This window comes from Sebastes fasciatus, chromosome 21 (genome assembly GCF_043250625.1).
Source record: "Sebastes fasciatus isolate fSebFas1 chromosome 21, fSebFas1.pri, whole genome shotgun sequence".
Classification (NCBI taxonomy): domain Eukaryota; kingdom Metazoa; phylum Chordata; class Actinopteri; order Perciformes; family Sebastidae; genus Sebastes; species Sebastes fasciatus.
In genome coordinates, this window is record NC_133815.1 from 9,503,698 (window position 1) to 9,519,605 (window position 15,908).

The window sequence follows — 15,908 nt, forward strand, 5'->3', positions numbered from 1 at the left end:
AGGTCTAATGAGAGAACTGCCGTCATGTAGGAAAAGTCTCCAGGAGATTAGCTCACATGCTCCAGAACTGTACACAGAGGAACTTTACGTACAGTATTTATACTAGGGATGCACCGATTCGACTTTTTCAGTACCGATCTGATACCAGCGTTTGCTTAATAAGCTGTATGTCTCACTGTATGGAGATGACTGGAGTCATTATTTTAGGCAACATCTGGCTTGACTTAAACATTGTTCTTTTAACTTTGTAAAACTAAATGTAATTGTTATTTATTATTAAAATAATAAATTGTACACCAGCAACTTGGTAAAATAATCTTCAAAATTAACAAGAATTACAATTCAAGTTTAAACCTTTTTAATGCAGCGACAAATTTGTCAAAACCTATACAGAAATTAAAATTACAGTAATAATGTATTTAGTATACAATCATAGAATTGAATTGAATAGATCGGCTGATATGCTGATCCAGCTATTTGAGTCAGTATCGGCCCGATATCCGATCCAGTATCGGTATCGGTGCATCCCTAATTTATACCAAATCTTGGATGATTATACCTGAAAGTGTAACTAATGTCATCTAGCTGCTATTTACAGTGTCGACAATTACACTACTTACTTATCTTTATTTGAGGTTTTACGTCAGTTGCAGAAATATCTCATAGTTGCAAAAGAGATGTAATTTCCCCCACATAGGTAAACTTCACAACACTACATCTGGTGGATAAGAAATAACATTTCTTTTTACAATCAACACTTGAAATGACGAAGGCACTGGCAAATCACAATGTAGTACAAAATGTGCAACATACTTTGTTGTTCTTTTACTTTTTACAAAATGAACCAAAACACCGACAACGAGGAAGATCAGAATCCGATATGAATTGGAATCAAACACTAAGCTGTAAGGCAGTATGGATCCTGAATAAATGTGATCACTAAGAAGTTTGTTTTGAAAGTGAACTCCATTTTCATTTTCCCGCTCCATTGGTTTTGAACTCTCAGCATGTCTCTCCCTGCCTGTCACTGATTGACAGGGCGTCATGCCATAAAAGAGGAATGCAGGTAACCAGGCTCTTTATGAACTTGAAGCTCAGGAAAGTGGGTTAAGTGAAGTGAATCTATTGCCCAACGGCGAGCAGCTGCTTGCCAGCCTTAGCGCTGGCTGACAGTTGTAAACACACTCTTATCTAGCGATTCAGGAGACGCAAGCCTGCCGGAGCAGTTCCCCACTGTTGTCGCGGGTTTCTGTCAAAAGGGACACACTGAGCACACGGCTTTGTTGATAGCAACTGTTGGTCTGAGGACACCGGAGGCATATTTAACAAATGTTTGGCGCTGATATGCACGCTTATGTTTAAAAAACAAACAAACAATTTAAATGCTGCAGTTAGTGCAGGATGTTTACAATATTTTTTTACGAGCACTCACACATGCTAAATATACTGCTTTAAAAGGCAGACTGCCACCTTCCCCTCATGCACACACAGTGAGCTATTGTGTCTGAGAGAGTTCAGGCATCTGGAGAGCAGAAACCCTCTCTGGTGACCTCTGACCTCCGCTGGCTGAGAGGCGTCGACTGACATGAGGGTCTCTGGGAGACTTTCAGGTGACTCAGAGGACTGTTAGCGGACTTTGAAAGGACCATTGTGTACTGTGTGTGCAGGGTTTGTTGTGTCTCAGTATTAGGTGATCAGCAGTGATAAGTAATGAGCAACAAACCTGCTTTCTTTATTTTAACACAACACTTTGAAACTCAAGGCTTTTCTGTGGTTTTTACAGTAATCATAGGAGCCTACTGGAGGCCATGTTTAGAATGCACCTTGTATTTCTGCATTGTTGTTCACACCAGCGGTGTAATATCAACCTGTGTGAACCTTTCAGCTTATTGTCATCTCATGATTCTGTCCCGGAAACCCAGTGACAAGCACTTTTTGACAAGGATCCAAAGCAAACTGGTTGGTAGAGTTCAGCACTCAGCTGCACAAAGCCCACGCTTACTGCGCGACAAACGTTATTGGATATTCATTTGCAACACCCGGTCGTCCTCTCTCATCTGTTGTCCTGGTGTTTATTTGATTTTCAATTTACGCTAGCTGCGACCCATTATTCCTGCTGTGTTTCCCCTGTTGGCTGGTGTTTTAGGTGGGGTGTCAGTGCAGCTGTAGTTGTACCCTGTCAAGGTAAACAAATGGCCAACAGAAGCTCCCCTCTGCTTGCTGCTGGTACAACGCCAAGCCTCCCGGCAAACTTCATGTTGCTATGTGTCGCCATGGTGACGCCATCACAAAGGACTCCAGCTGGGTCTCTATGCGTGTTTGTGTGTGCGTGTGTTTGTGTATGACAGAGAGGTAGAGAGAGTGGGACAAATGGACGGAGAGCGAGCAGACGGAGGCAGGCAGTAACTCTCTGATTTACCCTCCTCCTCCTTCAGCTCCTCTTCTCTGTTCACTATTCTCTGCCCTCTCCCCTCTGGCAGACCCTCATCCCAAACACACTGCAGCTGGGCTCAGCTGTCAATGTTCCCCCATACTGACCGCCCCCTTTCCGGGCCTTTGTATTTGTTTGGATGGTGGTGGATTTGCCCTTGGCCCCCGCGCGGGGGAGCCCGTTCCTGTTAGCTCGCCTCTTAAACCAAACCGTCTGCTCTTTGAAGTGGCCTATCACACAGATACACAGATTGGAGATTACAGGGCAGCTGCCTGCCTTCAATCTGTCCAGTAACATGATTGAATAAAGGAAACACCTATGCAGACACACATATAAGACACAGTGAGCCAAAAAAAGTGTGTTTTAGTTGTGAAGGCAGGAGAAATGAATGGAGTCTTAGCTTTGTCTCAGGGGAGGGAAGAGGGCTTTCTTTGATATTATCGAGCCCAGAGGTGGGGGAGTGCTCTGCCAAGAAGAACCGCTATTCACACCAACTTGTCGGCATGGGACTTTTGAAGTATTTGTCAAAAGAGGGATTTGGCAGAGAGCCACTAGAGTTTTGTCATTCACAAACTCTTCTCTTTGGGACGACAATGCTCGCAGCAGGCTTCACCTACCTCTGTGAGGGGAAGGGAGACGAAATTCCACAATTTCATTAAGTGAGGAAGTTGTTCCCGCTTCACAAGATACGTGAATGATGTCTTTCTTTTTCTGGTATTAAAGCTCCACTAACCTGATATCATGGAGCGACGGGCAAACTTTTCCGTGTGCTCGTCAGTGTGTATCTGTGGCTGGTGAAGAGAGGTTTCCACATTCCTCGTTAAGGGTCTGATGGGATCCTGCGTCACATTCCTACTTCACTCCGTCCTTGACTGTCTGTGTGCGTGGGAGGTCCATGGCAGAGTAGCTGTCTAATGGCTGCGAGAGGATCAAACTGTTTTCTTATCATTTCGGTGGAAACTTGGCTGCTGTTTTTATCAGGACAGTTGTTTTGGTCAGCTTTGCCCCTCTCTGTTGACAGACAGTTTTTCCAAAATAGGAACTTAAATCCATTCGTTTCGCTAAATGTTTGATGACACATCTTTACACACTTACATCCAAGTCACTGGCGTGGGCCAAGTCTCTGTTGACAACAGCTCCTGATGAATGGAGAGCATATCAGTGGCAGGAAGCCTGTGGTCTGCCTTGATGTGGAGAGCTTGAAACGTTAAGCTGGGTTGTGTCAATGTTATTTGTGTGCCTGCATGCGTGTGCATGTCTGCAGGCGCATACATGTGTGCGTGGGCATGTTCCGACTCACCGAGTGTGTTTACTTAACCTGTCTTGGCATTCAAAACCCCCCCCCCGTCATTCTCTGCCGCGTCTGGCTCTCGCAGTGACAGCTAGGTGGGACACGGCGCGTCGTCTCCTGTTTCATACGGCGCTCTATTGAGCGGATGAAAACCCTCTGTTCTTTAACCCTTTCTCGAGGCCTGATAGGAGTGTGACTTTTAGATGACTTCAGGGGATAGAAGCTCTGAAAGGGGCTGACATCCTATCCTTTGAACCTCCACGCCTGATAGGGGCAGGACCTCGCCCTCTCCCTCTGTGTGACTGCATGTGTCTGTTCACTGTGTAGTTTTTTTGTTCCCATGTGGGTCTGTACTCAGTGACCTTTCTGAAGCCGTATTCCCTAGACATCTGTGAAAAATTGAGACAGCGCTGCATATCGCGGCATGCTCAGATGATCCCGCCTAAGATGTCTTTGGCAGTAATTCCTGCATATACAGCACCTCTCAAAACATTTAGCTGTAGAAGGAAATACAGTAAGTCCTCTTTTGTCTCTCTTGTGGTTTGTTACCCCGCCATCAAAGGCGCTCACATTAGCAACATGTGATCTCATCCCAACGCAGCATTCATCCCGTCTGAGGACTTTCCAGCTTGTCAAAACCTGACAGAAATCTTGTCTGGCATCATCCAATCACTGCTGGCGAGGCAGGAAAGCAGGAGGGTGTGTGGAGGGCGGCAGATGACTCTGACAAATCAAGAGGATGAAGTCAGCCCTCTGTTCACCTCCAATATGTTAGGGCCTCTCCGGAGCTGTCAGCGAGATGGCAAGACACAAAGCAAACAACATCCTGCTCTAATAGTTTTAGACATGGCTGCTCGTGCAGGGTGTGGTTGGCAACAGTTGTCTGCCGCGCACGCAGAGCCGCGATCTCGCCACGGTAGGATGTTTGTCTTTTGTAGGGATTAAAAGGGATCCAGGAAACCCGGTGTCCTAGTTCTGCTGCAGGGCAGAGAGAGAGAGAGAGAGAGAGAGAGAGAGAGCGCGACCTAGTTTTGATGACAGCACCAGACCAGGAAGGAGATTCCAAGGCATAATGTAGTTAAGAGGTGGCTGTTTCTTTCTTGTTTCAGACATGCTATGTTTTTGGTCTGTTGGCATGTTTCTGCATACACAGGCTTCTGAGTCAGTATGTGAGAGGCTCCATTGTCTGTGCACAACCTGTAGCTGTAACCTGAGAGGGAGAGTGTTACCGAGCAGCACTATGATGCTTTTTAATATCTATTTGCTCGGATTTAATGCAAAGCCTTTGGAGTGTACTGAACTCTCTAGCTCTCCTCGCTTCTACAATATAATTTAACTTCTGTGCAATTATGCGTGCAAACAGCGAGGCACACAAGCACCCAGGGCTATATTCGGCACCAAATTGTTCTGGATGTGTACAGTGAGTGCGTAGAGGGCTTAACCATCTAGATCAGTGGGTCAAGTGGCTGACATACTAATCCTATTACTAGACGAAGCTCTGATTTGTTAAAGTTGCCCCTAATCTACTGTCCATTTTGACTCCATCAGGGACCCTAAGACCTCTGGGTGTCAGCTGTCAGTAAAGTCATTTCCCTCTCAGGCCGTGATTAATTTATATATAATATATTTTTATTATTTATGTTTTTGATTACAATATTGTCACCCACTTTCTGCATAATCTTATCATCTGTGTTGCATAACATGCATGTATGTAGCGCTGGAACTAACGATTATTTTCATTGTCGATTAATCTGTCGATTATTTCCTCGATTTATCGATTTTGGTCTATAAAATGTCAGAAAATTATGAAAAATGTCGAACAGTGTTTCCCAAAGTCCTCAAATGTCTCGTTTTGTCCACAACTCAAAGATATTCAGTTTACTATCATAGAGGAGCAAAGAAACAAGAACATTTTCACATTTTAAGAAGCTGGAATCAGATAATTTTTACTCTTTTTTTCTTAAGAAATTACTTTAACTGATTAATCGATGATCAAAATAGTTGCCTGTTAATTTAATAGTTGACAACTAATCGATAAATCGTTGCAGCTCTACATGCACGCTGTATTTTCATAGTTTCGTTCACAAATTTGTACTTATAAATTTCTACCATTTATATTGCAGCGCTGTAGTTGCTGGTTATTGTATGTTTAATATCCTCCATATACAAATCTTTTTATTGCTTATTATCTTATTTATATTTTCTACATTACTGCCTCCTGAATGCTTCTTTCAAACCCCACATCTTCAGTTTGTAATGAAGGCTTTCAGTTAGAAATTTTCAGATGGTTTCAAGCCCAAATGAGAAAACCGTGATGATGTTACTATGACATCATCCGGGTTATTTTCTCAGAATTTATACCGCCGTCCTCCAGAACCACAGAAGAAAATATAGGTTTTAAGTTTTCACAGGCTGTGTAGTACTCCTTGTGATGAGTGAACAATTGTTAGAGATCTTTCTTTTTTTGAGACTTTCATTCATACTTTCATCTTCCTCTGTCTCCTCCCTGCAGTGTCATCATGCATCACAACCTACAAGAAGACGCCTCCTCCTGTCCCGCCACGCACCACCCCGTCCAAACCCTTCATATCCATCACGGCGCAGAGCAGCACCGAGTCCGCCCAGGATGCCTACATGGACGGGGGCTCCGGCTCGCGGACGGGCATCAGCTCCCAGCCGGGCCTGTCCAACTCCACGGAGAGCATCGACAGCATGAAGGCCCTGACGGCGGCCATAGAGGCGGCCAACGCTCAGGTGCACGGCCCCGCCAGCCAGCACGTCACCAACAGCACCATCACCATCACTGCCACCGCCACCACCTCTGCCGTCGCGCACGTCTCTACCGACAGCAAGGCGCAGAGGGAAGCGCTCCGCAAGTGCCTCTCCATAGGGATCCAGGTTTGTGGATGAGCCTGTTGAAGTTCTACAGTGAAACTCTGGCGTGCAGTTTGACAGTTTCTCCTCCTCCTCCTCCTCCTCCTCCTCCTCCTCTTAGGTGGACCCAGAGGAAGGAGGGCCGACGGAGGAGCAGTCTAAATTCCAGTCGATAGGAATTCAGGTGGAGGATGAGCGATGGTGAGTAGAGAGAAGGAGGCTGTAAAAGTGAAACTGGATAAGTCTGATGGGAGGGATGAGGCAGAGATAGCATGAGCAGGAAGAGGATTTGTGCAGACAGAGAGGGGTTTGTAGTGTGCAGTGCAAGCTTTTGCCCCCCTGCACTGGCTTCCCTACAGCAGCTGTCCCCAGATCAGGGGAGGTTGGCGTCAGAGCCCCCTCAGCCAGGGGCCCCATGTGACAGCTGGGCCAGAGGATGTGGTGCAGGGAGCTGGGAAGGTGGAGGGGGTGAGTTGACAGCCATCTGTTGCTCCAGTCATTGTGATTCAGGCTACTTTGAGGCAGTTTGTGTGGGAGGGAGGGAGAGAAAAAAAGGGAGGGAGTTTTATTGGGTTTGTTTAGCTCTGAGAGCACTGAGAGACTGCTGTGCTGTCAGCTCCAGCCTCTCACTCTGCAACATGTTCCCAGTTTGAGGAGAAGCAGCCCAGTGTGCATACTGTTTCTTTAGCTCACATTGGCTCAACGAGGCCTCTGGTGGGACACGCAGGCATTTATGGTTTTCTTTGTCTGCTTTCGTCCACGCTGTCAAAACAGTGACCTTCTGTTCGGTGAGGGGCAAGCTGACAAATTTAGCCACGGCGCTGGTTTTCGCGCCGTAGCCCAGGCATGCTTCGGGAATTCAAAGAGACATCACCTTTAATCAAAGGTCACAGTGAGGGCCGCGTCCAGCACTTTCAAACACACACTCACACAGTGTCAGGGAATGTGAGGGGCTTTCTGAAAGGGGAGGTCTCAGCTGACTGACCAAGCTCTGAGTTCCCGGAGTTGCCAAGCCAAATATTAACTCACCCAGACACCTTCCAGTCTGCGGGGGCTTGGATGTCATGCAGCTCTGCAGCTTGTGCATTTCTCTGGTTAATGTTTGCAGTAGGTGGGAGGGTATTTTTGTTGGTGCATGTTTTGATTGTTTACCTGTTGGCATGCATCTGTGTGTGTGTTGGTCCATGCGTGTGTGTGTGTGTGTGTGTGTGTGTGTGTGTGTGTGTGTGTGTGTGTACCTGGGAGGTCTGGGCATGCTGCCCCCTACGTTAGATTCCCAGACAGTGAGAGTGCCAAACTCCTACGGCCGCGCTCCAGTGCTCAAACTGCCTTATTTGTGTCTGTGTGTGTGTGAGAGAGAGAGAGAGTCTGTGTGTTTATATGCAGCAGTCACAGGTCACAACCTCAGCTCGCTGTTTGAACTGGGATTAAGTGAGAGGGAGTGGAAGAGAGCTGGAAAAGAGATGAACACAAGCAACAACATGCTTGTCTTTACACTGATTTCTTTCTGTTCTGAAATGTTTTATTCATTCGTCATATTTATTCCTTCAAAGATGTATATGAGTCAACTTTTAAAGGCTTTGAATATACCAGACTACTACAACTCACATAGAAAATATAAAATGTAAAAATAGAATAACAATAACATACTTTATAAATTAGCAAAGTGTGCAAGTTGCAATTTTGCTTATAAAATAAACAAATTAACTGTAAATATCTGATCAAAAACATGCAAAAAAGTAGAAAAACTAAACTGTTATATACATAATATGGGGGGAAAAATCGATACAGCATAGTATCGTGTTATTTTGGGTGGCAATAGTGTATCAATACACGGATGTCAAGTATCAATTTTATTATATAGACTATTAACCTCTTAATCCGATGGATTGGATCGGACGGCCGCTATTCTGTCTTTCAGAGGATGTAGCGGGCTCACTCTTAAAGCTAGAGTGAAGATACTGGTATCATTCGAAACTAGAAAACTTAAGGAAATGACATGTTAGCATGTCGAGAAAAACCCTAAATAAGGCTTCAAATTATGCTCAATTTTGGCGAGGAAAAACTGGTATGGCCATTTTCGAAGGGGTCCCTTGACCTCTGACCTCAAGATATGTGAATGAAAACTCTGAGATGAACAGAGTGAAAACTGTATCTCATTAGATAAAACAGATGTTGACAAACTGCAGAATTTGCAGTTGAAAAAAGGTAATAAATCACACTATATCGTATTGCAATACTCAGCATCACAAAATGTTTAAAATCACAATAAGATCGTATCTTGAAGTATCGTGATCATTTCGTATCATGGGGCCTCTGGTGATTCCCACCCGACAAATGAAATTTGATGGATTGATTGATGGATCATTTTAAGGGCGTTTGGGGTCTGGGGTTGGTGATCACCAGATGGCTTTGCAGTCACAGGGGATGTGGGGTATTGCTCATGGTCCTAGTGACTAAACCATATGAACAACCATCTTGAAAAGTCAACTTAAGCGACAGCTAGACCTCCCTGTCTTTTTATTTTTGTCCTAACTGACTGAGGGTTTGTCATTACTGGCATAAGACAAACAAACAAGAAGCCTCAGGTGCATAATGCAACGTTAAATGTCAATAATGTGGTTTCCGTCAAACAGCATACCTCTTTCAGCTTGTTCTGGTATCTTCTTTCTGCATCCAAATAAGACATCAGGCTGTTTTTGTTTATAGAGGCTTCCTCATGTTTGTGGCTTGAACCATGTTCTGTGCAGATGAGAGGAAAAATAATATGATTTAAATCTGAAAGCATCTTTAAATCCCTTCTTAAAACTTTCTTTTATGGGAAAGCGTTTATGAATATTTGATATCTTGCTGTGTTTTATCATCCCTCCTTGGCCATTTTATATATATTTTATCCTTTGGTATTGTTGTTTTTATGATCCCTCTGTTGTTTGTATTTTATTCTATCGTTGTTGTTTCTCGTTTTTATCTGCTGTTTTTTTTTCTGGAAAGCACTTTGTAACCTTGTTAAGAAAAGTGCTACATAAATAAAGCTTATTATTATATCTAAAAGAAAAACCTAGAGGTTAAGAGGCCCTCCGAAAGCGGCAGCGTGTGGAATGCGAGACTCCACCTCTGTAGTGATTTACAACTTTCCGTCATGTTCACCACATGAATGTAATGAGAACATGGACTCTGCGTTTTTATGTGCACTTTTTTTCCTCCTGCATACCTCGCTGATATTTTATAGTCGCTCTCTCTCTCTCTCTCTCTCTCTCTCTCTCTCTCTCTGTCACATTGACTTTTCTCTTTAAATGCCCTCCCTTGTTCTTTTGCCTCCTGTCTATTGATATGTCTGTCTTTCTGTCTGGGCTGTGTTTGGCCTTGCCCGTCTCTGCCCCTGCAGGAAGTTGTTAGCAGGCTGATAGAAAGCAGGCTGAGGTCATTAGAAGTGAACACCTGCTCGGAGGAGTTACTCTTTAACTGCTCCTCACACACACTCACACTCGCGGGCTGCTTGCACACACACATAAAGCACATATACACAGTGTTTGATGTAGCCGAAGCCACTCCCTTGTTCTTGCTCTCTGTTTTTTTTGTTTTTTTCTGTTCACGGAAGAGGAGAGATGAATGAGCAAAAGGGGAGGTTAGAGATGAATGGATAGCTTCGAGGAGGAGTGTGCGTCCGGAGACGGGGCCGAGGCGGACGTGATGGAGCTGTGATCATTTGTGTGTGTCGTGCTGCAGGCAGGTCAAGCTAAGGTTCACATGTGAGAGGACTGTGGGCATGTTTGGATCAGAGTACAGCTAGGAGAGGATTGCAATTCAAGCTTTTTCTGGCTTGGCAAAGTTGTTACTTCTTATGAATTCGCTGTGTATTGACTAGGGATGTAAGAAAACAATTGAGATAATATCTTCTGTGATACTGTATCGATTCTCAAAAACACTGTATTGGTTTTTAATTAATAGTTTACCTGCAAAGATTACCTCAGTCAATACTTTATTTCATTTGCGAAGAGATGCGTCCTCTCAGTGTATGTCTCCTCTCAAAGTAGTGCTATGATGTTGGATATTACAGGGACTGTGATAAATGCAGATCCCAGTATTCTGATTGCATAAAAAGTATGTTTTTACTCAATTTTTATGCATATGGTGATGTGTTCTTTATACTAGGACAGTTATCCTAAAATTAGATTAAAAAAATAGCAATATATTGCCTTGCTTACAGTATCGCAATATATTGAATCGTAACCCATGTATCATGATACGTATCGTATCGCCAGATTCTTGCCAATACCCAGCCCTAGTATTGACAGCAAAATAGTATGTAAACCTACACATGTCTAACAGTAGGATAAGGTGTGCATGAGTTCAAATTAGGGCTGTCAAAGTTAACGCAATAATAAGGTGTTAGCGTAAATTAACGCCACTAATTTCTTTAACGCAATCAATCTTTCAGAGGTTGTTGCGGGCTCAGTTTTAAAGCCAGAGTGAAGATACAGGCATCACATGAAACTAGAAACGCTACAAACTTGCGCTAAGTTTTGGCAAGAACTGTCATGGCTATTTTCAAAGGGGTCTCTTGACCTCTGACCTCCAGATATGTGAATGAAAATGGGTTCTATGGGTACCCACGAGTCTCCCCTTTACAGACATGCCCACTTTATGATCATCACATGCAGTTCTGGGCAAGTCATAGTCAAGTCAGCACACTGACACACTGACAGCTGTTGTTGCCTGTTGGGCTGCAGTTTGCCATGTTATGATTTGAGCATATTTTTTATGCTAAATGCAGTACCTGTGAGGGTTTCTGGACAATATTTGTCAATGTTTTTTGTTGTTAATTGATTTCCAATAATAAATATATACATACATTTGCATAAAGCAGCATATTTGTCCACTCCCATGTTGATAAGAGTATTAAATACTTGACAAATCTCCCTTTTAAGGTACATTTTGAACATTTTGAAAAAATGTGCGATTAATCACGCTTAAATATTTTAATCGATTGACAGCCCTAATGCTCATCAAAGTGTATCTCTTGTTTGCGCCCTGCTACATTTTTCTATGTGGTAATAAAAGATGCGCTTTGAGACATGCACCACTTTGAGTTGTAATCTTGCAGTGATTAGATTACTGGCTCCTCCAATCACTGTGCAGTTAGCTGGCAAGCCCCCCACTGCCCCTAAACACCAGCGTCCCTCTGGCGTCCCATTCATTACTGGGGTGGTGAGCTGCTCTATAGATCGTAGCCAAATTTGTGGGTGTGTGTTGATTTAATCTTTGAACATGAGTGTGTGTGTGTGCTGTTGCACGTAGTGTGGAGGGGACTTGGCAAAGGCTGCGGCACAAAGCCTCTGAGCCAAATACGACACGGCACACCCAGCTGTAGAGAGGGGTCCCAGGTGTGTGAGTGTGTTTGTGCATCAGCCCCAAAGCAGGCCTTGTGGTGTGACAGACGACTGCACACTCTGTTGCTTCTGAATGAGCCAGGTGACAAAACACACACACGCTCACAAAAGACGCTCCACACTACAAAAGCTATTCATCGCTATCAGTGATGAAATTGCTGTGATCATTTCAATTTTTCATACTGGGATCACCTCCAAGAACTGTGTGTAAACAATATTACCATAATTACTGCTAAAGGAGAGACACTAATGTGGTATTACCGTGCAATTTTAGTATGCGTAATCAATCATCTCTGCTTCCTTTCCTAGTTACCGCAGGATGACCCGCTCCAACAGCGTAACCACGGCGGTGCAGGCTGACCTCGACGACCCCTTAGACTCCCCGGAGCTGCCGCGTCACTGTGCCACCATGCCGCGCCAGCACTCTTCCACCTCCGTTGCCTCTTCTACCGTCAGCATCCAGGGCTCGGGGAACCACTACCACGCTTGTGCGGTCGACGACTACGGGGACGTGGGGTTCGACCCGTCGATCCTGCCCCCTCCTGACCCGTGGATGGACAGCGTGGTCGAGCCGGAGGTTGAGGCTCTGGAAGCCGTCGGGCGATTGGTGTGCCCCCGCGACGGACGCTGGTTCCTCAAGTTGCTGCAGGCCGAGATGGAGCGTATGGAGGGCTGGTGTCGACAGATGGAGCAGGATGAGATGGAGAATGAGCTGCCTGATGAGAGTGAGTTGAGTCATAGAGAGACTGTTGAACACTGATATTAGGTCTATTATTCATCCTCTCCTCTCCCTTCCTCTAGTCTCCTCTCCTCTCCTCTCCTGGTATTCGTGGCATTGGACCACAATAGCTGCTTGTTCCTGTCTCAGGCCCTCTGGCCTCCACAGACATACCGTGCATACTTATCAATAGTCCGCTGCTGGCCTCAGCCACACATCTGTCCTTTAGACACACTGTATAATGAACTCTCACACCAACACAGTGAAGGGGTTTCTCTCAGCAGCGCTCCTCCAGGCAGCTATTATTTGATCTGGATGTAACACACACACACACACACTGCAGCAGAGCATGTCTACATACGCACGTCAAATTACGCACATGCACACACCAGACTGAGCAAACGAGCCTCAGGCGGTCGGCGCTGCATTTATACCTGTCCTTGCTGCGCAGCTGATTTCATGTCTTACCGAAAATGTCATTGTTTATGCAGCCAGTGTGCTGTTATAGTTCCAGGCAAGATATTCTCTCACAGAACGTGCTGAACGGGGAGGCTGTCTCAAGGTTATGTTTTCCCAGATCCCACGCTGCACATGTGCACACACACACACACACACACACACACACATCCTGAAGGAGTTGAAAACATTGTCTCTGTAGTGCAGATTCATTACTCCCCCTCTCCCATTTTTTCTTCATGTAGACTAATGTATGCACTGACAGCTCCTCTCCATAGGGATGTGGGAGTCAATAGGACTGACATTGGAGTCAGGTTATGCAGCACAACCTTGTTTCAGCCTGGCATTGTGAGAGAAATATACTGTAATAGTACATAAATATCAAAATGCCGTATTTACAGCACATAAAAAATGTTTTATTTGCTGTTTTTTAGGAATAAATGCTTGATTTTTAAGCTTATTTTTGATACATGGCAGCAACTAAAACATGTTTATGTGCTGCAAATATGGCATTTTGATATTCATGTGCTATTTTTGGATTTGTAATTTCAGCGCATTTCAGTAAATATTTCACTTCACCTAAATGGTTTCTGTTTCTGAGAGGCTCAGATAAAAGAGGCTTCTAGCGTATCCCTTTCTGTTGCATCACAAATGCACCCTCCCTGTTAGCGCTGCAACATGCCTGCAGTATGCGGCTCTGTGAGTAATTGCATTGTGAATTGTGCGTGTGTGTGTGTGTGTGTGTGTGTGCATGCATGTGCGTCCGTGTCTTTCTGCAGTCCTGGGGAAGATCCGCAGTGCAGTGGGGAGTGCCCAGCTGCTGATGTCCCAGAAGTTCCAGCAGTTCCGGGAGCTGTGTGAGGAGAATCTGGTATGTGTCACCTCATCCTCTGCATGCTTCCCCCTCCCTCCTCAACCCACCTCTCCCTCCTCCCCCAACACTGACATCATCCTGCACAAATCATCCTGACAGGCCGGGCCAGCGCTCATTTACTATGCATCTAGTGTAGACGGTGCATCTGCACACCCTTACTGTCGTTCACATACAAAAGATAGAACCTGTTTTGTGAAAACTACAGCCTGACAAACATGATTTATTTACATGCTGATACCTATATTTCTGTATTGAAGCAGGCAAACGCTTTTTTGTGCATTTGCTTTTGCATTTCCAAAAATTATAACACAGGTTGCATAATGTACACATTATATAAAAATACTACCTGCCATTTTTCAAAGATAATTTCATTATCGACCCTAATTATTAATTATAAAGTAAAAAATACAATGTGTGAACTGAAAAAAAGGTTAATATTTATAGTGTTTATGTAGCAGTGGAGCACATTGAATAAAGCGGCCTTCACATAAGACATTTGCTCTTCACTCACGCGCAGAGCCTCGCACAAGCAGCGGATAAAAATATGAGTAGAGATGCACCGATCCGACTTTTTCCGTCCCAATACTGATAGCGATACCCGGGCTTTGGGTATCGGCCGATACCGAGTACCGATCGGATACCAGTGTTTAATTAATAAGCTGTATGCCTCACTGTGTGGAAGTGACTGGGATCATTCTTTTATGTGTAAGGAAACATCAGGCTTGACTTAAACATTGCTTTCCTAACTTTGTAGAGCAAAATGTGACCAATAAATACATAGATATACATTTATTTAATTGTTCTTTATTACTGAAACCACATAGTCGGGCAGCGTCGCTCTCCCTATAGGAAAACAACGGCACAGCCAGCGCAGCGTGGGCGGCTTAACAGATGAGTACTTGACAAACAGATATGTTTTAGTTCAACCACAGTGGATGTATGATTCAAAACAGTTTAGTGAAGAAGTCAAAGATATATTCTGGATACAATCCCAGACAGTACTCCCACATATTTACAGAACGGTGCTTCATTTATAAATACAATCTGTGGCATTCAAAATAACTTGCGCCTCGATGTGCATTTGACTCACTTGAAAGCCAATTCTGTGATTCGTGCAGTTTCATCAGATAGCAGCGGCATCTTTCCAAAAATGTGTGATAAGCATATAAACAATATGTGTTAGTATGTGTGTGTTTATATGCAATGTTTGTGTATCAGAATCCAAATGCACACCCGCGGCCCATCTCCCAGGACCTGGCGGGTTTCTGGGACATGCTCCAGCTGTCTATCGAGAACATCAGCCTGAAGTTCGATGAACTCCATCAACTCAAAGCCAACAACTGGAATCCTCTGACCCCACCGGAAATTCAGGTGCAGACACACGTGGCAAAAAAAATCATCTAATCTCAGTTTTGTTTTGGAATGCTTTACTAACCCGCATGCTATCTGCTGTCATTACTGTGTACTTTAAAAATGATTCACAGCTGAGCTTTGTTGTAGCATGCTGCACACTGTCACGTTGCCTGCCTGACGTCACCACTTGTGTTTGTGTTCTGTCTTGTTGTCGACAGTGAGCTGCTTTTGAGAAGCCACTCTACCTGCCATGCACCGTTGGGGCCTGTCCGTCTCCAATGGTCACTTTTACCTCACGCAATGGCCACCGCCATGCTCTCTTACCCCACACAAAAAAATGGCTGCCACTGTGAACCATAACCTCATTCAAAATTGCATGCTCTGACATTATGCCGACAACAGCTACGCCGCTCTCTCTAACCCCTTACGCTAGCTGGCTGCAGTCGTGTTGCTCCTTACTGTGTTTTAGCTGCAGCTCGCCATGAGGACTCTCTGTCATTAAGACTTTGTCATTCCTGTCC

General features: G+C 44.6%; 1 protein-coding gene across 4 annotated transcripts in view; it reads left to right on the forward strand.

Annotated features, from left to right (window-relative positions):
- dlgap1b (discs, large (Drosophila) homolog-associated protein 1b) overlaps positions 1 to 15,908 on the forward strand; it is a 260,605-nt gene that overhangs the window by 239,915 nt on the left and 4,782 nt on the right. For 3 of the 4 annotated variants that reach the window (XM_074621743.1, XM_074621745.1, XM_074621744.1), the window contains exons 10-14: positions 6,235 to 6,620; positions 6,718 to 6,797; positions 12,296 to 12,711; positions 13,940 to 14,031; positions 15,253 to 15,405. In XM_074621743.1, the coding sequence (XP_074477844.1) occupies positions 6,235 to 6,620; positions 6,718 to 6,797; positions 12,296 to 12,711; positions 13,940 to 14,031; positions 15,253 to 15,405 (1,127 nt within the window). Of the gene's footprint in view, positions 1 to 6,234; positions 6,621 to 6,717; positions 6,798 to 12,295; positions 12,712 to 13,939; positions 14,032 to 15,252; positions 15,406 to 15,605; positions 15,905 to 15,908 lie in introns of those variants that run through there. The other variant, XM_074621746.1, reaches the window with a different exon arrangement.